The sequence below is a fragment of the Bos grunniens genome, chromosome 2, assembly GCF_055505025.1.
Source record: "Bos grunniens cultivar Pamir isolate PY7600 chromosome 2, Bosgru_T2T1.0, whole genome shotgun sequence".
Lineage (NCBI taxonomy): Eukaryota > Metazoa > Chordata > Mammalia > Artiodactyla > Bovidae > Bos > Bos grunniens.
In genome coordinates this window covers 132,460,123-132,485,437 of record NC_141166.1, presented here as the reverse complement: position 1 = coordinate 132,485,437, position 25,315 = coordinate 132,460,123, and the positions used below count along the sequence as shown (strand labels likewise).

The window sequence follows — 25,315 nt, the reverse complement described above, 5'->3', positions numbered from 1 at the left end:
ATTAGATAAAGTTGCATTCTTACAGGGCAAAGGTGTGGTGGGCTATAACAAGAAAAAGAATTAACTCAAGGGTCCAAGGTCACAAACATTAAAGCTACTACTTACACCAAAATCAAAACACTGCCAGGGACACAGCAGGTAAGGGATATGGAAACTTAGCAGCAAACATTGGCCCAACAAGTGAAAATCCCTTCACCAATACAATTTCTAATCAATCTTTTAACTGCTCAAAGGAATCTGTATTTAGACAGTTTAGAACATCTCATGCCTCTCACAGTTGGGAGGCTCCAAACAATCACATGTGGCCAGAAAAACCTATTCATGCAGGCTAGAGGACTTCCAAAGGAGTTTGTAGGTTGAAACACTATCACACCCAGGAACTTTATTAACTGGAGCTGTAAGTTAACCTCAGAGAGAGGTAGTGGGGGACATCCCCCCATAAAGTCAGAGGTGTAGGTGAGAGCACAAAGCAGAAAGTAGGCAGACTCTGGTTTTGGGGGGTAGATGCTCGAGAATTTCCAGGGGGGAACTCCTGAGGCTTGATCCTGCCTTTGCGTATGCCGAGCCTCCTTCCTCATGACCATTGCCATGAGTGGAGCTCCTCACCGCCAGCTCCACCGGCATTTCCCCCTTTTTTATTTTTTAAAACAGCCAGATGCAGCTCAGTCATGAGCTTCTGAATGTTCTGCCGAAGAATCCTGACAATACAAGGAAGAATGATTATGAGAAGCAAAATTAAAGCACCAGCAGTGATATAACCAAGGATATTAGACAAGATCATTCTGTCATTTTTGAGATTGCACCCAAGTACTGAATTTCAGATTCTTATTGACTATGAGGGCTACTTCATTTCTTCTAAGGGATTCTTTCCCACAGTAATAGATATCATGGTCATCTGAATTAAATTTGCCCATTCTGGTCCATCTCCTGCTTGACATGTCCAGTTTACCTTGATTTATGACCCTGACATTCCAGGTTCCTATGCAGTATAGTTCTTTACAGCATCAGACTTTACTTTCACCACCAAACACATCCACAACTGAGTGCCATTTCTGTTTTGGCCAAGCCTCTTCATTCTCTCTGGAGCTGTTTCTCTGCTCTTCCACAGTAGCATATTGGACACCTACCAACCTGGGGTGTGTATATATATATACACACACATCTTCCTGTGTCGTATCTTTTTGCCTTTACACACTGTTCATTGGGTTCTCGAAGCAAGAATACTGAAGTAGTTTGCTGTTGCCTTCTCCAGTGGACTGTGTTTTGTCAGAACTCTCCACCATGACCTCTCCACCTTGGTTGGCCCTGCATGGATGTCATGGCTCATCGCTTCATTGGGTTAGACAATGCTGTGATCTTTGTGATCATTTTTGTTAGCTTTTTGTGATGTGGTTTTTGTTCTGAAAGGTGTGGTATTGTGGCACTTGATTCTTCTGTCTGCCCTCTGATGGATAAGGATAAGAGGCTTGTGCAACCTTCCTGAAAACTAGGTCTTACTCTGATGGGCAAGACAATGCTCATTAAATCTTTAATCCAATGTCTGCTAGTGGGTGGGGCTGTGCTCCCTTCCTGTTAGTTGTTTGGCCTGAGGCAGGCCAGTCCTGGAGTCAGACAGGCTCTATGGTAAGGCTAAAGGCTACCTTCCAAAGGATCTGCCCCAACATATACCTCCCAGGACTGCTGCTGCCGGTGCCCTGTCCCTGCGGCAGGCCACTGCCAATGCATGCCTCTGCAGGAGACCCTCAGATACTCACAGGCAGGTCTGACTCGAGTCTCCTGTGGGGTCACTGTTCCTTTCCCCTGGGTCCTGGTGCGCACATTGTTTTGTTTGTGCCCTACAAGCATCTCCGTTTTCACCAGTCCTATGGAAGTTGTGTAATCAAATCCCACTTTCCTTCAAAGTCAGATTCCCTGGGGATTCCATCCCTTTGCCAAATTCCCAGGTTGGGAAGTCTGATGTGGGGCCTAGATCCTTTGCAATGGGAGAACTTCTTTGGTATTGTGGGTCTCCAGTCTGTGGGTCACCCACCCAGCAGGTATGGGATTTGATTTTATCATGATTGCGCCCCTCCTGTCATCTCGCTGCAGCTTCTCCTTTGTCTTTGGACATGGGCTATCGTTTTTTTGATGCAAACATCCTCTTGTCAGTGGTTGTTCAGTAGCTAGTTGTGATTTTGGTGTTCCCCCAGGAGATGAGTGCACATTTGGAAATCACCATTCTGCTTTCTTTTACAATGAATTTGACTACTCTAGGTACCTCATATAAATGGAGTCCTACAGTACAATCACCCCTCGATATCCCTGGGGCATTGTTTCCATAACCCACACCACTGCAGATACCAAAATCCATAGAAGCTCAAGCCCCTTATATAAAATGGCACAGTCTTTGCATGTAACCTATGCATCTCTGGATTACTTAAATACATACAGTGTCGTTGCTGCGTAAGTCATAGCGAGTATGCAGCAAGTTCAAGTTTTGCTTTGTGGAATTTTTTTTCCCTGGATATTTTCCATTTCCTGCTGGTTGAATCCGCAGATGTGGAACCTGCCAGGTATATAGAGTGCCAATTGTCTTTGTCTTTGTGATTGGCTTATTTTACTTAATGCAATGTCCTGAAATGCACCCCTCAGATGGTTTTTTGGTATTTTTTTTTTCAATCTGTGCCTAGTTTTTTCAACCTTTTGTAATGGTCTTTAGCATAGCAGACTTTTTGAATTTTGATGATGCCCAATTTATCTGTTTTTTTTTCTTCTATGAATTATGCTTTTAGTATCATGTCTAAGAACTCTGATCATGAAAGTTTCATGGTTTTACATTTTTGCATTTAGATTTCTGATTCCTGTTTAGTTCATTTTCTGAGGTCTCAGTCAATATTGAATTTTTTGCCTATACAAGTCCAATTGTTTTTGGCCTTGAGCTTGAGTGTATTATCTTGTGTTGCTTTTGATACTTTTGCATTTTCAGTAGTAGTAATATGAATAGGCAAACTTTTACAGCTGTTAAATGAAATATTTGACTTAAAAAAATGTTTGAGAAGAATTTGTAAGGACATTAATTTTGTCGTATAAAGCTGACAAAAATCAATACATTTTTGAACAGTATATTTGTAGATGTCTGAAGTATCTCTGATGAAACATATACTGGAAGGTTATAAGAGTGGTGCCTGTGGGTAGAGGGCTGGGTATGCAAAGTGGAGGGAAGTTATTCTCAATTTGTATTGTTTTGCATCTACTCAATTTTTGAAGCTCCCAAGGCAACATACACAGTAACAAATTCTTGGAGGGAAAAATACACTACCTTGATGAAAACTGATTGCCTTTCAGTGAAGTGACTTTCAGTAATTTGTTTAAACTGCTCTTTGTTTTCTAAGTTAATTTTATTACTGCCTATAAAAACTTGATGGCAATGGTTCTAAAACTTGAATTCCCTGTAAAAGTTACCTTAAAGTTCAACTTCTAAAATCAAGGAATAGAGTTTTAGTTGTACTGTGTGTTGGACAAATATTCACGTCTGAGATGATCCAAGTTAAGTAAATTTTCTGTTGTTTGCTACATCATCTTTGCTTTTATTTTTCAGTGCCAAACCCAAGTCAGAAATCCACGTATCAATGGCCACTCCAGTCACTGTGTCTATGGAGACCATGTCCAGTCAAAATAGTGATCAGCCCACCATTGCAGTCCCACCCACCACTCAGCAGCCTCCACCAGCCATTCCAACTATGATTGCAGCAGCTAGTCCCCCATCACAACCAGCGGTCGCCCTTCCAACCATTCCTGGAGCAGTTCCCATCACTCCACCCATCACTACCATTGCCGCTGCCCCTCCACCGTCAGCAGCCGTGGGTGGCAGTCTATCTTCTGTTTTGGGCCCTCCTGTACCAGAGATAAAAGTTAAAGAAGAAGTGGAACCAATGGACATCATGAGGCCAGTTTCTGGTAAGTTCATTTGTAGGATACTCTTTGCTGGCAATTGCTTCTTCCCCTTTTCTTACTCTCCTCAAGAGTCCAAACTCTTGTATGACCCTCAGTCTGGAAGCCTGACTCCTAGATTCCCATTTGAAATTTCCATTTCATTAGTTTTTAATAAATAGAAGAAAGCATCCTTTTCCAAACTTAAAACCATATTGCTGCCATTTTTGTAACTAATTTTATTCCTCACCCAAATCAATGAAAAGATTGTTTCCCCAAGAGTATTTTTAAACATAGCTTCTTGTATTAATTAAGGAAGTATTACCATATAAAGAGGATCACAATACTGTCAACTTAAAAAATAGTCATAATCTAAAAATTGAGATTTATGTTTTATTCAGTGGAAATTTTTAGGACTTTTAGCCTGGGAGACAGCATCTCAAGTGACCCTTAAAGAACTGCTATAAGGAGGCAGGGGGAGGAGTCGGGTTATATAGAAGTTTGCAGCACGGGACAGGTGGTCTGAACTGTGAAAATATTTTTGTGAATTGAAGAAAACCAGATATCTCAAGTTAAGGAATTTAGCGCTTTTCTATGTGTAGGAAGATCAGAGAGTCTGGGCTCACTGAAATCGTTCCTTTCATATGTATCTCAGCTCTCTCTGGCCAGGATCCTTCATTTTTCCTCAGTGCTCACCACAGGGAGTGGCTGCAGCCTGACGGCTGCCAAACCACAGATACAGTTCTCCTTCCTGGTTATCTTGGAGAGCTAGGTGAGTGTGACATCCTTGTTGATTGATAAGGCAGATGATACTCCATTTCTCAGTGTGATTATAGCTAAATGCTGATTAATTTATGGTTGATTACCTCCCAGTATGCTTTGCCTTTGTTTATGCAATAAAGTAAGATTTGCATTGTTAAAATTAGTCTCTTGATAAACATTTATGATTAGTAAAATCTCAAAAGTACCACTATCCCTTTTTGTTTTCTTCTCAACTCTAAACTTCCAGTTTGTAGAAAGGCAGGTCACTTGAGAGGCTTGCTTTCTGTTTGCTTGATTTTCTAGGCATTTGTTTGTTTGTTGGGTTCTTTGTTGTTTTGGGGCGGGTTTTTGGCTGTGACCCTTGGTTAGGCATACGAGATCTCTGTTGTGGCACTCAGGGTCTTCATTGTTGCCTGCCAGATCTTTCATTAAAGCACATGGCCTAGTTGCCCCGTGACATGTGGACTCTTAGCTCCTTGCCAAGGGAACCAAACCCATGTACCCTGCATTGGAAGGCAGGTTCTTAACCACTGGACCACCAGGGAAGTCCCTGTTTTCTGTTTTTTTCATAATTTATTGTGGAGTCTTATTTTTCCTGACTATAAAAGTAACATTCAGTGTATGAAATTTATGTAATACAGACAAAGCCAAAGTGAAAAGCAAGTCACTTTGTGCTGTAGTTACCTACTATTACCCTCTACCATTTCGACATGAAGGCCCCCACCTCCCATAACATTCGTTCAGTTAAGAGGCGTAGTCATACTGTGCCTACAGTTTGTAAATCTGCTGTGTATTTATTTGCTTATTTATTTTCATTTATAATGCCATGAAACATCCTATGGTAACACCCTATGATACTTCAGCACTTCTGTTGAAAGATGCTATGGGTCACCCCGGAGGGGAAATGAAATGCTGTTCATCTGCTCTGTCACCCTTCTAGACAGTTCCTCTTACCTTTCCATACTAGGAATCTGACCCTGGTTCTTCCTCAAATTGTAGGGCTCAGCACCAGCCTTGGTTCTGTCAGGCTTTTCACCAAGCACTTTGTACAGATCATGCACATCTCCCATCTTCTTGAAGATTACATTCTAGTAAGAGTTCAGTTCAGTCGCTCAGTCATGTCCAACTCTTTGCGATCCCACAGACTGCAGCAAACCAGGTGTCCCTGTCCATCACCAACTCCCGGAGTTTACTCAAACTCCTGTCCATCGAGTCAATGATGCCATCCAGCATCTCATTCTCTGTCGTCCCCTTCTCCTTCTGCCCTCAGTCTTTCCCAGATCAGGGTCTTCTCAAATGAATCAGCTCTCCGCATCAGGTGGCCTCAGCTTCAACATCAGTCCTTCCAATGAACACCCAGGACTGATCTCCTTTAGTGTGGACTGGTTGGATCTCCTTGCAGTCCAAGGGACTCTCAAGAGTCTTCTCCAACACCACAGTTCAGAAGCATCAATTCTTCTGCACTCAGCTTTCTTTACAGTCCAACTCTCACATCGATACATGACCACTGGAAAAACCATAGCCTTGACTAGACAGACCTGTGTTGGCAAAGTAATGTCTTTGCTTTTGAATATGCTATCTAGGTTGGTCATAACTTTGCTTCCAAGGAGCAAGCATCTTTTAATTTCATGGCTGCAATCACTATCCGCAGTTATTTTGGAGCCCAGAAAAATAAAGTCAGCCACTGTTTCCACTGTTTGCCCGTCTATCTGCCATGAAGTGATGGGACCAGATGCCATGATCTTCATTTTCTGAATGTTGAGCTTTAAGCCAACTTTTTCACTCTCTTCTTTCACTTTTACCAAGAGGCTCTTTAGTTCTTCTTCATTTTCTGCCATAAGGGTGATGTCATCTACATATCTGAGGTTATTGATATTTCTCCCGGCAATCTTGATTCCAGCTTGTGCTTCTTCCAGCCCAGCATTTCTCGTGATGTACTCTGCATATAAGTTAAATAAGCAGGGTGACAATATACAGCCTTGACGTACTCCTTTTCCTATTTGGAACCAGTCTGTTGTTCCACATCCAGTTCTAACTATTGCTTCTGACCTGTATACAGGTTTCTCAAGAGGCAGATCAGGTGGTCTGGTATTCTCATCTCTTTCAGAATTTTCCACAGTTTATTGTGGTAAAAAGTAAAATAAAGGACAAAATGTAAGGGAAAGTTAGGGCTGGAGGTGTGATTTTTTTTTTAAGAGTTTTAAAGGGAAAGCTTTACTGAAGAAATGATCTTTGAGTAGAGACATTGAAGAGATGAAGTGCTGGCCATGAGAGTATCTGGAAAAAAAGCATTTCAGACTAAGAAAGCAGTAAATGTAAAAGCCTAAGATAGTAACGTGCCTCTTGTGCTCAACACATAGCACAGAGGCATTGACAGATGGAGCTGAGTAAGCGAGGGCAGTGGGAGAGAGAAGGCCAGAGATACGGGTCAGGACTGTGAGAGCTTAGGAGCCTCTGGAAGGACTTTAACTTTGCTGAGGGAGCTGGGAGCTATGAGAGGGTTCTGAGGAGAGGAGGAACTTGAGTTCACTTCTGTTTTTAATAGACCACTCTGGTTACTCTGTAGAAAAAAAGACTGGGAACAAGATTAGAATTAGGGAGATGTGTTTAGAGGCTACTGCTTTAACAGCAGGGACCAGTGAAGGTTTCAGCCAAGGAAGTAGCAGTACCAGTGGTGTGACGTGGTGAGAGTATAGATATTTTATTGAAGAACTGAGAGGATTTCTTTAAAGAGGGATATTGTGCATGAGGAACAGCATCAGAGGAAACTAAAGATTTGATCTTAGTAACTAGAAGCATAGGACTTCCCAGATGGCACAGTGGTGAAGAATCCACATGCCACTGCAGGAAGCGCAAGAGACACAGGTTCGATCCCTGGGTCAGGAAGATCCCCTGGAGTAGGAAATGGCACCCCACTCCAGTATTCTTCCGTGGAAAATTCCATGGTCAAAGGAGCCTGGCAGGCTGCAGTCCGTGGAGTCTCAAAAGAGTCAGACATGACTGAGAGACCGAGTACAAACACAAAACTGGAAACCCTCATTTTCAGTACAGCAGGGGGACTCCATTGTGTAGGGAGAGATTAGGAGTTAGTTTTTGCTCTGGTGAGTTTGAGTTAGACTTTCAAGTGGACATCAAGTAGTCTGATCTGTAAGCCTAGCTTTTAGAAGAAAATTAAGTTGCCGGTGTAAATTGGGGAGTTGCCATTATATGTATGAATTATGTTTAAAGCCATGAGTCTGGCTGGGTAATGGATAGAATCATCTGAGGAATGAGTGCTGATAAGAAACAGAAGTAGTTGTAAATTGAGCCCTGGGGCACTGCACCGTTTTCAGAAGGGAGAGGAGTCCAAAACCAGCAAAGAAGACTAAATGGACAGGCTGGAGTGATAGGAATAAAACGTGGAGTGTGTGATGTCCTGGAAAGCCAGGACAAGGGTTGCAGCTGCTGAGAGATAGAGTAAGGTAAGCACTGAGCAGCAACCATTGGGTATAACAACATGAAGGTCATGCAGATCTTGAGAAGAGCATTTGCCATGTAATCATATTGGGTCACAGCATGGTGGGGTGTGGGTTCAGGAGAAAGCTGGGAGATAACTGTGAGAGACATTGAGTATAAACAGCACTTGAGGGACTTGTTATAAAGCACCAGAAAAAGGAAGGCCAATAACTGAAGGGAAATGATGCCAAGTTTTCTTTTTGGCTACACTGGGTCTTCGTTGCTGCACGTGGGCTTTCTCTGGTTGCTGTTCTTCCTTATGGTGCCCAGACTTCTCACTGTGATGGTTTCTCTTGTGGAGCACAGGCTCTAAGCGTGTATGCTTCAGTAGTTGTGGCACGTGGGATTTTCCCAGACCAGGGATCGAATTCATGTCCCCTGCATTGGCAGGTGGATTCTTAACCACTGGGCCGCCAGGAAAGCCCCAAAGTTATTTTTAAGACAGGACAAATAAGTTTTGTATGTTAATGGGAATGAGCCAATAAAGAGGAAAGAACTGATGATGCAGGAAAAAGATGAATTCTTGCGGCGATGTCTGAGGAGATGAGAGTGGGTGGGACCTACCTTGAATGTGAAGGAATCTGCCTTTCCTGAAAGCACAGAGAGAAAGGAAGTGCCTGGTCACCGTGCAAGTGAGTGGGTATATGTGGTGGGAATTTATGGACGTTTCCTTCTGATGATTTCTGTGTTTTTCTGTCAAATAGAAAGCATAGGCATTAGCTGAGGGAAAGGGCAGTATGGGAAGTGTGGAGGGCAAATGGACTTGGCAGATGCGGGAGGATCTTCCAGCAGCAGTGCCGGCCTGCTGTCAGGAGGCCTGTTTGCATTGCTGTGTGTTTTCCTCTGGCTGCCCTCAGCTGCATAGTTGTAGACTTAGTTGGAGAGTTGGGTTTAACCTGCTGTGCTTTTTGTTCAGTGAGTGCAGTATAGCATGAGAAGGGACAGTAAGTGAATAAATAAAATTGATAGGAGAGCTAAAACCCAATGATCAGAAAGAGAAGATATTAGAGGGATGAATGACAGCAAAAAAACTACTGTGGTTAATGGAAAATAGTTCTTAATGGTGTATAAGAATTGTTGGAGGTGAGTTGCTAAGAGAAATGACCTGGAAAGAGAGTTGCTTTTGACTGGAAAGTCAGATGTTAGAGATTGAGATTAGATGACAGAGTTGAGGCTGTGACTGTTGGGAATGGATGGCTGAGGAATGGTAGAAGGAAAGGACGGACCAAGGATACAGTAGAAGAGTTGAGGTGAGCTTTTATCATGAATTGCAAGTCACCAGATATATGACCCATACAAGCCCAAACAAACGCTGTTGGCTTTGTGCTTAGCATGCTCTTTGTCTGGAGGCACTGGACTGGCTGTGCTCTGAAGCCAGACCGCCTCTCTCACCACCCAGCTCTCCATCACTCTCTGTGCGGTGTGTGCCGCATTTCCCATCATTAAGTTGAGGGGCAATACTGTCCGCTTACCCAGATTATTATTGAAGCCTATATGAGGTGATGGGTTATCTCCTAGAAATTACTGTTGAAAGACTTGAAAAATAGTGGCTTGAACATGTAAGTTTTTATTGTTTCTCTTGAAGTGAATCCTGGGGCAGACAGTCCAGCCATGTTATGTGGATTCCATAAAATCTTTAGGGATCCAGCCTTCTACCACCCCTAGAATTTGACCCTAATGCTCTTGACTCAAGATAGCTGCTGGAACTCTAGCTATCCCATCTGAGTTCCAGGGTCACAGGAAGAAGACATGGAGTGGGTAAAGCCTTCGTTCTTTTAAGGAAAGTTCTTAAAATTTCTGCAAAGCACTAGAATTTTAATTTCAAATAGCCATACCATACCGTAAGAGAAACTAGTAAATATAGTCTTTCAGCTGAGTGGCAGTGTGCCCATTTCAGGGTGAGGAGCACCTTGTACTAAGGGAGATGAAGGTGTGAGGCGTCAGAGAGCAGCAGGCAACCTCTGCCGCAGTTAGCGTGCTTTAGCAGCGTCCTGGGCACGTGTAGATATTGGCTGTCTTTTCTGTCTTTGTTAACGCTCTCTCTGATGGAAGTCAGCTGACACTCTCCACCGTGTTTGGGTTCTCATACACGTGCACCCTGTTTCCTATGACAGCAGTTCCTCCTCTGGCTACCAACACCGTGTCTCCGTCTCTTGCATTGCTGGCTAACAACCTGTCCATGCCTACAAGTGACTTACCCCCTGGTGCTTCGCCAAGGAAAAAGCCTCGGAAGCAGCAGCATGTGATTTCAACAGAAGAAGGGGATATGATGGAGACAAACAGCACTGATGACGAGAAGTCCACTGCCAAGAGTCTTCTGGTGAAGGCAGAGAAGCGCAAGTCTCCTCCCAAGGAGTATATTGGTAATGCTCACTTGAGTTAACTTTGGTCATGGAAAGCTTCCCACTTAAGCTAGGAGTTTATCCCTGAGGCTGTTTACAGTAACTATTTCACTTACAGCTCATCTGCAGAAATTGTACCAGGAAATATTGTTGCAAATATATAGTAAGCTATATAATGTTTTCTTTTTCTTCTGGTTTAAATAGATGAAGAAGGTGTAAGGTATGTCCCAGTGCGTCCAAGACCTCCCATTACTTTGCTCCGTCACTATCGGAACCCCTGGAAAGCTGCTTACCACCACTTTCAGCGGTACAGTGATGTCCGGGTCAAAGGTCAGTTTTGCCAGAAATGGTTAGTGTTGACTCATGCAGTTGGTTTTTCATTCAGCTGTGTTAAAGTCACAGTAGAATGAAAAGACAGAATCACAGTTTTCCAGCTTCAAAAAGAACCCCGTCAGTTTTGTTATAAATTTATTGTTTACTCTTAAGCATAATATACAGTTGAGCATAAAATTTGGAGAATTATCCTTTGCTGTAGAAAGCTATATGTACTTTACTGAGAACACAGTCTAATGAATAAGACTACTGTGTTGCCACTCCCCAGGTAGTGACAGATGACCTCCTTAGCCCCTAAAGTAGTTGAGGAGGAGCTATACTAGATTGTTATGGGACATAGACCACAGTAGTCCCGGGCTGCTCAGATGTACATTCAGCATAAGCCCTAGAAAGTGTATATTTTCCAAAAGGCCTTTTGTTTAACATATGTGAAACAAAAGATCTTTTGTTCAACATTTGTTCAAACATATGTGGGATGATCTAGTGTGAGCACACAGTAAATGTTTTTGTGGTTGTTGAACTTGAGAATAACATTCTAATAAACACACTTACAGTGAAAATGGATGATAGCAGTTTGCTTGAATCTGCAAATATTTCTGTGGATAGACTTTAAGTGTTATTAGTCTCAAATATAATCATTGCATAGAGAAGTGTGAGTTTTCAGAGAATTTGCCATATTTCCTATTCCCTCAAATAAATTGTATTTAGAAGCTTCTCTGAGGGTTCCCTTGAAGCCTCAAGATGAGTCCAAGTTAGATGGTGCAGACTAAAGCCCATGAGCAGGAGTGAAGATCCTGACAGTTCAGTCTCTGAATGGGAGCACAGAGGTGGCTGCACTGCCCTGCTTTTCTTCCTCGTGAGTGTACCCTGAGTTTAGAAAAGAGGGTGAGACTTCCAAAGAGAAATCAGAGGCTGTGGGCCTTTGGTGAAAGTAGGATATGAGCCACCAAACATTTCTTCACACCACAGAATTCCATATTGTAGCAGGAAAATATTTACAGTTTCCCTAGTAACATTTTAAGGCTTATAAGAAAATACCTATTGCTTATTGGAATTCACTCTTCATAAGCTATCTCAAGGTAATTTGACAGCTGAAAATATTGATGATTCCTAAATCTGCTGTTCAAATATGTATGTATTAATCACTTTGTGCCAAGTCTCTTGACTATTAAACTTTAATTGAACTGTTTTGCCTAAGCTGTAAAGTCATATTCGTATAAACAAGTAAAGACAGAATACTGAAAACAGGTAATTCACTTGAAGAAAAGGAAAAAAAGAAATGGCAAGAAGCACAGGAAGCAAACAGAAAACAAATAATAACCTGGCAGACTTAGCCTTACATATCAGTAATTATCTTAAGTGTAAATAATCTAACATATCAATTAACACACAGATTGGCAGAGAGAATGAAAAAAAGATGCAACCATACTCTGTCCGTAAGAAGCTTCAGATACAGTGTATCATAGAGTGACAGTAAAAGGATGGAAGACCAAACGTTGCAAACGTTGATTTTAAAAGAGTGGTTATATTAATATCAAATAAAATAGACTTCAGAGGAAAGAAAATTACCAGAAATGAAGAAAGGCATTACATACTGATTTAAAAAATAGTCAGCAAAACCCAAGAGCTTCAGAAATATGAAGCAAAAACAGCTGAAAGAAATAGTAGGCAAATATGTGGTTATAGTTAGAACATCAACATACTCGTCTCAGCAATTGATAGAAGCACTTGATAGAGAATCAGCAAGAATATGCAAGAAGTGAATACCACAAACCAACATTTAGTAGACATTTATAGGACACTTGAACTGCAGCAGAATACATATTCTCTCAAGATGCACATAGACCTTATTTAGGATCATGCTGCTGCTGCCGCTGCTAAGTCACTTCAGTCGTGTCCGACTCTGTGCGACCCCAGAGACGGCATCCCACCAGGCCCCGCCATCCCTGGGATTCTCCAGGCAAGAACACCGGAGTGGGTTGCCATTTCCTTCTCCAATGCATGAAAGTGAAAAGTGAAAATGAAGTCACTCAGTCATGTACGACTCTTTGGGACCCCATGGACTGCAGCCCACCAGGCTCCTCCATCCATGGGATTTTCCAGGCAAGAGTACTGGAGTGGGGTGCCACTGCCTTCTCCATTTAGGATCATAAACCTCAACAATTTGGAGAGAGTTGAAATCATGTAGAGCATCTTCAGAGAAGGCAGTGGCACCCCACTCCAGTACTCTTGCCTGGAAAATCCCATGGATGGAGGAGCCTGGTAGGCTGCAGTCCATGCGGTTGTGAAAAGTCGGACAGGACTGAGTGACTTTACTTTCACTTTTCACTTTCATGCATTGGAGAAGGAAATGGCAACCCACTCTGGTGTTCTTGCCTGGAGAATCCCAGGGACGGCAGAGCCTAGTGGGCTGCCGTCTATGGGGTTGCCCAGAGTCAGACACGACTGAAGCAACTTGGCAGCAGCAGCAGCAGAGTATCTTCATTGGCCATGATAGACTCAAACTAGAAACCAATAACAGATAACAGAAAAACCTTCAACCCATGGGAATTAAACATGGGGATGGCCGTGGTTCACTATAGGGACAAAGATACTGGCGGCAGCAGTTCTGGGGAGTACTCATTGGGATAGCCCTCCCAGAAGCTGCCATTAGCTACCCCCAGCAACCTCTAGGCTCCAGTGCTGGAATGCCTCAAGCCAGATAACCAACAGGGCAGGAACACAGCTCCACCCACCAGCTCATGCTTGTGCTAAGTCATTTCAGTCCTGTCTGTGATCTGATGGAGTATAGCCCTCCAAGCTCTTCTGTCCATGGGATTCTCAAGGCAAGAATGCTAAATTTGGTTGCCATTTCCTACTCCAGAGGATCTTCCTGACCCAGGAATCAAACCTGACTCTCTTGCATCTTCTGCATTGGCAGGCAGGTTCTTTACCACTAGTGCCAACCAGCAGACAGCTTAAGTCTCTGAGCACTGCCCTGACCACCAGAGAGACAGAACCCAGCTCCACCCACCCCTTGGCAGGAACCAGGCCCTCCCATTAGGAAATCTGCACAAACCTCTTAGCCTCATCCACCAGCAAGCACATAGCAGAAGCAACAACCACAGTACTGCAGCCTGCAGAATGGAAACCACAATCACAGGAAGCTAGACAAAATGAGACAGCAGAGGGACATGTCCCAGACGGAGGAACAAGATAAAACCCCAGAACAACCAAGTGAAGTGGAGACAGGCAGCCTACCAGAAAAAGAGTTTGAAATAATGATAGTAAAGAAGATCCAGCACAGAAAAAATATAGAGGCATAGATTAAGAAGATACAAGAGATGTTTTACAAAGACCTAGAAGAACTAAAGAACAAAGATGAACAACACAGTAACTAAAATGAAAACTACACTAGAAGGAATCAATAGCAGAATAACTGAAGCAGGAAAACATATGAGTGATCTAGAAGACAGAACGGTGGGAATCACTGCCGTAAAACAGGAGAAAGAAAACCAAGTGAAGAGAAATTAAAACAATCTGAGAGAGCTCAAGACAACATTAAATGTACCAACACTCACATTAGAGGGGTCCCAGAAGAGAGAGGGAAAGGACCTGAGAAGATACTTGAAGACATAATAGCTGAGAACTGCCCTAACATGGGAAGGGAAATAGTCACCCAACTCCAGAAAGCAGAGTCCCAGGCAAGAAAAACCCAAGGAGGAACACACCAAGACATAGTAATTTTTGTCAAAAAGACAAAAATAAAACATTAAAAGCAACAAGGGGAAAACAACAGGTAACATACATGGGAATTCCCATAAAGTTATCAGCTGATTTCTCAGCAGAAACTTTGCAGGCCAGAAGGGAATGGTGCAATATATTTAAAGTGTAGGAGGAAAGAACCTACAACCAAGAATACTCTACCCAGCAAGGCTTTCATTCAGATTCAATGGAGAAATCAAAAGCTTTACATACAGGTAAAGGCTGAGAAAATTCAGCACCACCAGACTAGCTTTGCAACGAATTCTAAAGGAACTTCTCTAAGTGGAAAAGACCACAACTAAAAATAAGAAAATTGCTAATGGAAAAGTTCACTGGCAAAGGCAAATGTACAATAAAGGTAGGAAATCACATCCACACAAATATTATATCACAACCAGCAGTTGTGAGGAGACCACAAATACAGGATATTGGAAATGCATTTGAAATTTACAAACCAGCAGCTTATTAACAATCTTGTCTGTATATAGACTGCTGTATCAAAACCTCAGGATAACCACAAAGTCGACAGTAGATACACGCTTAGAAGAGGGATCCAAACACAACGCTAAAGTTAGTCACTAAATGACAAGAGAACAAAAGAAGACCTGCGAGAAGACCTGTGAAGAAAAAAGACTAGGAAAACAATCCAAAACAACAAAGTGGCAGTAAGAACATACATATCAATGATTACCTTAAATGTAAACGGGTTAAATGCTTCAACCAAAAGACGTAGACTGGTGAATGGATACAAAAACAAGGCCCCTGAGTTTGCTGTGTGTAAGAGAACCACTTCAGATCTAGGGACACATACAGACTGAAAGTGAAAGAATGGAAAAAGGTATTCTGTGCAAATGGAAATCAAAAGAAAGCTGGAGTACCAGTACTCATACCAGGCAAAATTAGACTTACAGAAAACAAAGGACACTACATAATCATCAAAGGATCAATCCAAGAAGGTGTAACAATTGTAAATGATACATGCACCCGACATAGAACACCTCAATATATAAGGCGAATACTAACAGCCATAAAGGGAGAAATTGACAGGAACACAATAATAGTGGGAGACTTTAACACTCATCTTTCATCAATGGACAGATCATCCAGACAAAATCAATAAGGAAATACAGTATTAGAAATACTAATAATGCCACATGCTGCTGAGGATGTAGAGAAACTAAATTTCTTATACATTCCTTTGAGCATTTGATTGTTACCCCACTGCCTTCTAGACGCCACTGATTCTCCTGAGAAGTCAGCTGTTGATTTTAATGGGATTATATTGTAAGTGATGCATCATGTTTTATCTTACTTCTTTGAAGATATTTTTAGCTTTGACTTTCAACATTTTTACTTTGATACATCTGTATGCATGTATCTTCTTTGGAGTTAGCCTTGAGCTTCCTGATATATACATTACTGTTTTTCAGTAAATGTGAGAAATCTTAAGTCATTTTTTCTTTGAATATTTCTTCTCCTTTATCTCTTTTCCTTTTGGTACCCCATTATACATGCATTGGTGCTCTTCAGTTCAGTTCAGTTCAGTCACGCAGTCGTGTCTGACTCTTTGCGACCCCATGAATCGCAGCACGCCAGGCCTCCCTGTCCATCACCAACTCCCGGAGTTCACTCAAACTCACGTCTATCCAGTCAGTGATGCCATACAGCCATCTCATCCTCTGTCGTCCCCTTCTCTTGCCCCCAATCCCTCCCAGCATCAGAGTCTTTTCCAATGAGTCGACTCTTCGCATGAGGTGAGGTGGCCAAAGTACTGGAGTTTCAGCTTCAGCATCATTCCCTCCAAAGAAATCCCAGGGCTCATCTCCTTCAGAATGGACTGGTTGGATCTCCTTGCAGTCCAAGGGACTCTCAAGATTCTTCTCCAACACCACAGTTCAAAAGCATCAGTTCTTCAGCGCTCAGCCTTCTTCACAGTCCAACTCTCACATCCATACATGACCACAGGAAAAACCATAGCCTTGACTAGACAGACCTTTGTTGGCAAAGTAAAGTCTCTGCTTTTGAATATGCTATCTAGGTTGGTCATAGCTTTCCTTCCAAGGAGTAAGCGTCTTTTAATTTCATGGCTGCAGTCACCATCTGCAGTGATTTGGGAGCCCAAAAAAATAAAGTCTGACACTGTTTCCACTGTTTCCCCATCTATTTCCCATGAAGTGATGGGACCGGATGCCATGATCTTCGTTTTCTGAATGTTGAGCTTTAAGCCAACTTTTTCACTCTCCACTTTCACTTTCATCAAAAGGCTTTTTAGTTCTTCTTCACTTTCTGCCATAAGGGTGGTGTCATCTTCATATCTCAGGTTATTGATATTTCTCCTGGGAATCTTGATTCCAGCTTGTGCTTCTTCCAGCCCAGCGTTTCTCATGATGTACTCTGCATAGAAGTTAAATAAGCAGGGTGACAATATACAGCCTTGATGTACTCCTTTTCCTATTTGGAACCAGTCTGTTGGTGCTCTTAACAGTGTACAATTTCTGTCTCTATGTTGATACTCTGTTTAATGTGACATGATTATCATCCCTTCTTTTACTTCTTCACTCATACTTTCTTTTCATTCTGTGAATTTATTCATAATGGCTACTTTGAAATCTTTTAAATATGACATCTGGTCACTCTTATCGAGCATTTTCTGCTGCCTATTTCTTTTTCCCCATGTATGGGTCATACTTCCCTGTTTGTTTGAATGCCTCATAATTTTTGTTGGAAACTGGACGTTTTAGATAATGTAGCGACTCCAGGTACTGGTCTCGCTGCCTCCTCAAAGACCCGCTATAGTTATTTGCGTTTTTAGCTGTTTAGTGACTGGCTGGATTCTTTTAGTGAAGTCTGATCAGCTCCACCCCGCCAGCACCACCAAGTGGTAAGCCTCTGATGTTACTCCTTGGGGAGACAGAGCTTTGAGTATACCCACAGCCACCGTGGGAGGACAGTGGCATGGGCAGGCTTCTCTCCTCCTGTTCCCCTGACCACGTTCAACTGATAAACCCCACTTATTGCTTGCCATTTGATCTATTAAGAACACAGTGCTGGAATTTGCCCTTAAACACAAATTCCTCTGCAAACTAATCCAGTCGTATTGTAGCTCCTTGCCAGAATGGTTTCTGAGGTCAGTGTTTGATAATCATTCTGACCCCAAGGAGAGCTCCTGCCAGCTCTCTTGCTCTTTGTTCTCTCCTGCAAATGGGTCAGCCCACAGTCTAGGCTGTGTCTTCACTGTGTCTGCACATTTCCTCCCACTTGCCTTATCTACACCCTCCACTGCTCATGGGAGCACCTTTAGGTTTGAACTTCACACTCTGTTGAAATTGGAGCCAGCTCCTTTGGGAAGAGATTAGAAGCTTCCTGTTTTATGGCCTGTTTGTTTCTCCAGGCAGAATCTCTGAGCCTAGGGTTCTGGAGGTGGGGGTGGGCCAATGGCAACTTAGCAGGTGAGTGCTCGTTGGAGGGGAGATGGGGAGCAGCCTGTCTTCCACGTGGCCTGCCTCTCCTAGGGTGATGCACCACTTCACAAGCCAGGAGAAGGGCTCCTGGGCCCCAGTGTTCTCAGCTCACCTTGCCTAAGGTACAGTCTCCCTTCTACAAGTGGGGATTAAGCAAAAGAAGGGAACCCCCACATGTCGACTAGACTCAGGACCTGAGACTTAGCCTCAGCAACAGGGAGCAGGATGGGAAATGCCCTGTTCCTTTTGGGAACTGGGGAAGAGGGAACCCTGTGCTTGGGGCTATAGCAATCTGGAACAGAGTCTCCACCTTCCAAGCTAGAGGGAGGAGATAGGGATCAGTCTTGGTTCAAATGCCACAGACCTACTGGTCTTTCACCTTTTAGTAGATTTGTTTGAATAGATGTTTCTGCCTTGCTGTTTGCCCTTAGGACCTTTTTCCAGAGGTTTAAAGGGTTTTTTTTAATTTCTCCAGTTCCACTGGGGAAGCTGCTTAGCAGAACATTGTCGTATTGCAATTCAGCTGTCTTTTATACATTACTGAGCTACCCTGGAAAACAGTTTGGCAGTTTCATAAAAACTAAACATACACTTACCATATAACCTGACAGTTGCCCTCCTGGGCATTTATCCCAGAAAAATGAAAACCCTCTGTCCACACAGAAATCTGGATAGAGGTGTTCATAGCAGCATCTCTGGTATTAGCCAAGAGCTGGAAACAACACAGATGGTATCAAACAGTTAAACAAACGAGCCGTTGACTCTTGTCAGCAATGGACAGGAAAGAACTATTGATTATGCAGCAGCTTAGGCATTGTGCTTAGGCTTACGGGGAAATCAATTTTCAAAACATGCACCCTCTCCCTTCCCCGGAAAAAAGACACATACCGTGCGACTCTGTTTATATAATCTCAGAGTGACAAAGTTATACACATAGAGAAGAAATGAGTGGATCAAGGGTTAATCGTAAGCAAGGGGTGGTGTGACCATGAAGGTGTGGCACAGGAGGTCTCTTGTGGTGGTGAGTAGCTCTAAACCTCGATTGACATAGCAGTTACATAAATTTACATGTGATATATGACATATACTCACTTTACATCAGTGGCAATTTCCTGGGTGTGATAACTGTACTGCAGTTACTAAGATGTAAACAGTGAGGGAAAACTGGGTAAAGGGGAATACTGGACCTCTCGTTACTATCTTTTTTCCCCAACAAAAGCTTTAGTGAGCTATAATTCATGTAGCATGCAATTAACCTATTAAAATGTACAATTCAGTGATTCTTAGTGTATTCACAAAGTTGCGTGTTTATCTCTACATTTAATTTTAAAACATTTTCATTAGCCCAACAAGTACAACCCTTAACTATTAGTACAACCCTTAGCTGTCATCACCAGTCCCGCCGTCTTCACTCCTCCCTACGCCCAACCCTAGGAACCTCTTTTATCTACTTGCCATCTCTTTAAATTTCCCGTTGCTGGACATTTCCTATGAACAGAATCATATACCATGCAGTCTTCTGTGACAGGTTTATTTCACTTAATTTAATGTTTTCAAGAGTCATCCGTATGGTATGTATCAGGACTTCAGTCAATTTTCCTGCCAAATAATACTCTTATTTTATGGATGTATACCACATATTATTTATCCATTCATCACTCAGTAGGCATTTGGGTTGTTTCCACTTTTTGATCATGAATACTGTTCCTATGGTCATTTGTGTCTACATTTTTGTGGGAACATTTGTTTTCATTTCTCTTGTACATACACCTAAGAATGGAATTTCTGGGCTGTTTGGTAACTATGTTTAACATTCTAGGAACTCTGAGAGTATTTTCCAAAGCAAATACATTTTACTTTCCCACCAGGAATGCATACGACTTCTGATTTTTCCACATCCTCACCAACACTTACTCTTTTTTTATTATTATTATGGCATCTTAAGGGGTTTGAAATGGTACTTACTGCAGTTTTTATTTGCATTTCCCTAACGCCTAATGACGGAGAAGGCGATGGCACCCCACTCCAGTACTCTTGTCTGGAAAATCCATGGACGGAGGAGCCTGATAGGCTGCAGTCCATGGGGTCGCTAAGAGTCGGGCATGACTGAGCGACTTCACTTTCACTTTTCACTTTCATGCATTGAAACAGGAAATGGCTACCCACTCCAGTGTTCTTGCCTGGAGAATCCCACGGACCGGGAAGCCTGGTGGGCTGCCGTCTATGGGGTCGCACAGAGTCGGACACAACTGAAGTGACTTAGCATCAGCAGCAGCAATGCCTCATGATGTTGAATATCTTCATGTTTGTTGGCAATTTGTATATGTTTTTTGGAAAAATGTGTGTTTAGATATTTTGTCCTTTTTAATTCATTTGTCTTTATTGTTGAGTGGTAAGAATTCTTCCTATGTTCTAAATACAGGTCTCTTACCAGATATATCTCTATACTATCTCTGCAGCTTCTGTGAATCTAATTATTTTGAGCTGAAAAGTTTTTTTGTAATGCTCGTAACAACAGACACAAGACCATGTAAAACTGATGAAAGCTGAAGAGAGTCAGTGGACTTTGTCAGTAGCATGGTTGTGATGTTACACTGCGGTTTTGCCAGATACTACCACTGAGGGAAACCAGATAAAGAATACATAGGACCTCTCTGTATTATTTCTTACAATTGCATATGAATCAATAATTATCTCAAAAAGTTTTAAGATTTTTAAATTACTTTCTTGCTAATCTTTGCCTACCAGATAAGTTTGGGGGTTTTATGTTGTTGTTAATTATTCTAGGAAGTAAAGTTGATCAGTTTTAGGTTCACAGCAGAATTGAACGGGAGGTAAAGAGATGTCCCGTGTCTGCCCCCCATCCCCTGTCCCCACACACGCACAGCCTCCCTCACTCTCAGCGTCCCTCACCGCAGTGGCACATTTGGTGAGCCTACACTGAAATAATCATCACCCGGAGCTTATCATTTACATTAAGATTCAGTCTTGGTCTTATGCATTTGACAAATATATAGATAGGATTTTGTCAAGATTAATTTTTTAGGGACTTCCCTGGTGGACCAGCGGTCAAGAATCTACCTTCCAATGCAGGGGATGAGGGTTCAGTCCCTAGTGGGGAACTGAGATCCCACATAGCACGATAGCCGAGCCCACGCATTCTAGAGCCCATGCTCTGCGACTAGAGAAAGTCTGAGTGCCACAGCAAAGATCCAGTGCAGCCAAAATTTTAAACAGAAAAAAATATTGATTTTTTCAATAAGGTAATTTTTTTAAAAATAGTTTGTGATTATCCATGTAATGTGTAAATCCATTTTAAGTCCTGGTGAGCAGTAATGTTAAAACTTCACAGATACGTCTAAACTCACCTCTGACAGGTGCCCCTCAGTCCTAGTTTGTCTTTCCCCAGTCTAAATGATAAAGTTCATATTTATTTTACTACAGTGCTGATTTGTGGACTTTTCCACCTGAATTTAAATGTTACTCAAGTTGGAGTCCTATGATTTCTTCCAAGATCTAGATAACACCACAGAGCTTTTAAGCTTAATGCCCAGACTCTCCACATGCTTGGAGACATCAGGCATGAGCAAGGCTCCAACCCACTAAAAACTGTTTCCCTCACTTAAAACCTTAGAGTATTAGCTTACTCTCTTTTGAACTCATTAGATTAGCAAAGTAAGTCTTATTTTGCTGGAGTGAACCAAAAGAGCTTTTATTGATATTGTGACTTACATTCTCAGTGACTTTTATTTATTTTTTTTTTTATGGTTCCAGAGGAGAAGAAAGCTATGCTGCAGGAAATAGCTAATCAGAAAGGAGTATCGTGTCGTGCTCAAGGCTGGAAGGTTCACCTCTGTGCAGCCCAGTTGCTACAGCTGGTAGGTGGCACTCTAGCAGTTGTTAGTCCTGCTGAGGACATCTGAGTTCATAGAGCATTTTCTTTAGGGGTGATTGTGAAGCGTTCCCAGTTAACATGGATCATGGTGGAGTTTTTATGTGTGCAAGACCTACAGTTAAGGTTCATATTATGTGTTGCTGTGACATCTGAAACAGAGGGGGCCTGTCAACCCGTTCTGACTGCTCCTCACTGTGGGAGTAAGGCATATTAGCACTTCTCCCTAAGCAGTGGGCTTCAGTTCTCCTCCAGCTCGAGACACTCAGATAAGCCAGTGATGTCCTCCTGGGGGGCACCAGGGGGCGCCACGTACTCTTGCACTACGGAGCCTGCCTCCTGCAGCCCCTACCTGTTCCCTCTTGCTCTCTCTGTCATGGAGGGCACCCCCCTGTGGTTCAGCATGACATGCAGTGTCCTCCTCCCCTGGGCCGCGAGCATACTAGAGAGTAAACTGCTGTTGATCTCATCTGTCCAGTGCGCTCTGTGTTCAGCCCTTTCCATAACCCCTGGGCAAGACTCCTTCCTTCAGCAAGGTAAAGAGGAGCCGAGCAAAATAATCTCACGAAGTCTTTCTGTCTTTGGAGTAGCCATGATCTGAAGAACATGGTCTTTTTTTTTTTTTAAGTAGTGCCATGGCTAGGTTTAAATTTAGCATAAAAGCATATTTTTATGGAACTTATGGACATGTTTTTCAGAGAAATTGGGAATTTAGGGGAGAATTTAAAAGCCATCCTTGGACTTCCGTGGTGGTGCAGTGGTTAAGACTCTGAGCTTCCACTGCAAGGAGGTCAGGTTGGATATATTAGGGAACTAAGATCCCACGTGCTGCGTGGTGCAGCCAAAAAAAGAGTTATCCTAGAAGATACTCTGAATTATGGCCAATTGTGATGTAAATTGTTGATTAACTTTCCTTACTGTACTGTATCTTAGTCATTGGGAGAAATGATTTTATAACCCAGACAGACCTGATACCAGTTTACACATGTGATTCAAGGTGGGTTTTTTGCCTGCGTTTGATGAAGAAAAGTATTTCTGAGGTCATGATTCCCTCCTTCTTGTTTGTTGCAGACAAATCTAGAACATGATGTTTATGAAAGACTCACCAACCTGCAGGAAGGGATTATCCCAAAGAAAAAAGCAGCAACTGATGATGATTTACACCGAATAAATGAACTAATACAGGTTTGAAGGAGCCCTTTCCCTCCCCTTATTTCTCCCTTCCCCTCTCTCCACTAATATCTTTGGTAAAAACCGATTATTTTCTTCAGCCTGCATTATCCAGAAACAGTAAAGTGTTTTTTTCCTATGTGAAAGCCTCAAAATGGCTCAGTTCAAAGGTGGGAAGCTCTTTAAAAGCCACGCTATCTTGAAGATTGCTGATGGATGGTGTCATGTCTTTTGTTTCAGGGAAATATGCAGAGGTGTAAACTTGTGATGGATCAAATCAGTGAGGCCAGAGACTCCATGCTTAAAGTTTTAGATCATAAAGATCGTGTCCTGAAGCTTCTAAACAAGAATGGGACTGTCAAGAAGGTGTCAAAATTGAAGCGAAAGGAAAAAGTCTAGACCCCGAATCAGGACTTTGGAAAAAGAATTTATGGAGAATGATGTTGGGGGTGGGGGAAGGGTTGGTTATTTTCAAAGTGGAACATTGAGATGAAGGAAAGCGTTCCTTAGTTCACACGTGAAAGCAGAGGGACCCAGAACATCCAGTGATGTGGAAGGGTCAGAACTGATCCGACAGTGGACTCCAGTCTTCTTTCAGGCGTCTCCCTCTTACGCTTACTGCATCGTGCCTGACTCCTGTTGCAACAGGGTCTCCCGGTTGGAATCAGTGACACAGGTGACAGGCTGGCGTTTTTCAGCCTTCCAGTTGATAAACTATTTATCTGATGAATTCCTGCAGGACCCATACTGAGCCTGAACTGAAAGTATCCACTTGGACCATCTGTTCTCTCTGTACACTGAAAATCAAACCTCTTCCCCTCGCCCTAGTCGGTTCTTAACTCTGTCTGACCTTCAGATGCCCACGCTGGCCTTCTAAAGCAGTGCCATGGCACTTGAAAGACCTGCCACATCTCACTCTAAAGGGTTTGAACTGCCAATTCTTGTCATTTTCTAAAGAACCATTTCAAAGTGAAATTGTTATATTGTCTGTCCTGCGTGTGTCAGAGTTGGGTTTTTGTGGAGGTGCAGAGCAGGCAACACCGTAAGTTGCTCTGAGATCCTTGTTCCGAAGTACATTCTTGGTTATCTGTACTTCTGTAGCTGGTGTGATGCTGTTAATTATACGTATGGCACATCCCCAAATGTTAATAAAGGACTCAAAGAGGTTTTGTACATAAGCAGTTTGCATCATTTTATGAAGCTCATTGTGCTACACTGCACATCACTTGAGTGTTTACCCTTCTGGCCTTTCTCTCACGTTGTTGAGTCTACTCTGACAGTTTGGTTGCTCCACACAGGTTCCACTTACCTTGGTATCTTGAAGATGTCGCAGATGGTGAAGCCTGTGGGCTTTTGATTATCTTAAATATGAGACTACATTGTACCTCATTGCAAATATACATTGGTCATTTTATAGTACAAAAAATACGGCTGTGGTGACGGGGGAAGGACTTCCAGGAGAGTGGATTTTCTTTGCGAGGTTGCCTTCTATGACCTCGCTGGCGTGGGAAGGCAGCCCAGCTTGCTTTCCCCTTTTCCGTCTGCGTCGGGTCTGAGTTGTAGCACGGGGGCTCTGTTACGGGGGATCTCTAGTTGTCGTGCACAGAGTCTGGTCGTGGTGCACAGGCTTAGTTGCCCTGTGGCATGTGGGATCTTAGTGCCCCAGCCAGGGACCTGACCTGCATCCCCTGGAGTGGAAGGCAGACTCCTAATCACTAGACCACCAGTAAAGTCCCCAGGCTGGCTTTTTGCCTTGTCCTAAACAAATCTGAGAGTCTATGCCAAATTTGATCCAGTCTTTGGAACCAATGTTATAAATTGGTCATATTATAGGAGTTAAGGCTGTGGTAATGGGGGAAGGACTTCCAGGAGAGTGGATTTTCTTTACGAGGTTACCTTCTGTGAACTCGCTGGAGTGGGAAGGTAGCCTAGGCTTGCTTGCTGCTTTTTTTGGCTGAGTCAGGTCTTGCTTGTAGCACGGGGGATCTTCATTGAGATGCACAATCTCTAGAACCCTGGCAGGGGAACTAAGATCCCACCTATCACAGGGCAGCTAAGCCTGTGCACCACAACTGGAGTCTGGCTCTCCTGAGACAGCCTTTCCTTGAACTGGAGTGGTAAACTCTCATCTGGTATAGGACTGGGGAAGAGAAACGAAGCAGGCTTTCTGCCTTCTTCCGGTGTGGCCGCATGGTCTGCATAGTCTA

At 42.8% G+C, this 25,315-nt stretch overlaps 1 protein-coding gene across 16 annotated transcripts in view; it reads left to right on the top strand.

Moving 5' to 3' along the window:
- Positions 1 to 24,286, top strand: part of SAP130 (Sin3A associated protein 130) — a 77,940-nt gene extending 53,654 nt beyond the window's left edge. For all 16 annotated transcript variants that reach the window (XM_086362569.1, XM_086362531.1, XM_086362558.1 and 13 more), the window contains 6 exons: positions 3,578 to 3,936; positions 10,281 to 10,529; positions 10,713 to 10,838; positions 21,821 to 21,924; positions 23,010 to 23,123; positions 23,349 to 24,286. In XM_086362569.1, coding sequence (XP_086218695.1) covers positions 3,578 to 3,936; positions 10,281 to 10,529; positions 10,713 to 10,838; positions 21,821 to 21,924; positions 23,010 to 23,123; positions 23,349 to 23,507 — 1,111 coding nt within the window. In that variant the 3' untranslated portion in view covers positions 23,508 to 24,286. The remainder of the gene's footprint in view (positions 1 to 3,577; positions 3,937 to 10,280; positions 10,530 to 10,712; positions 10,839 to 21,820; positions 21,925 to 23,009; positions 23,124 to 23,348) is intronic.
- Positions 24,287 to 25,315: the final 1,029 nt, after the last annotated feature.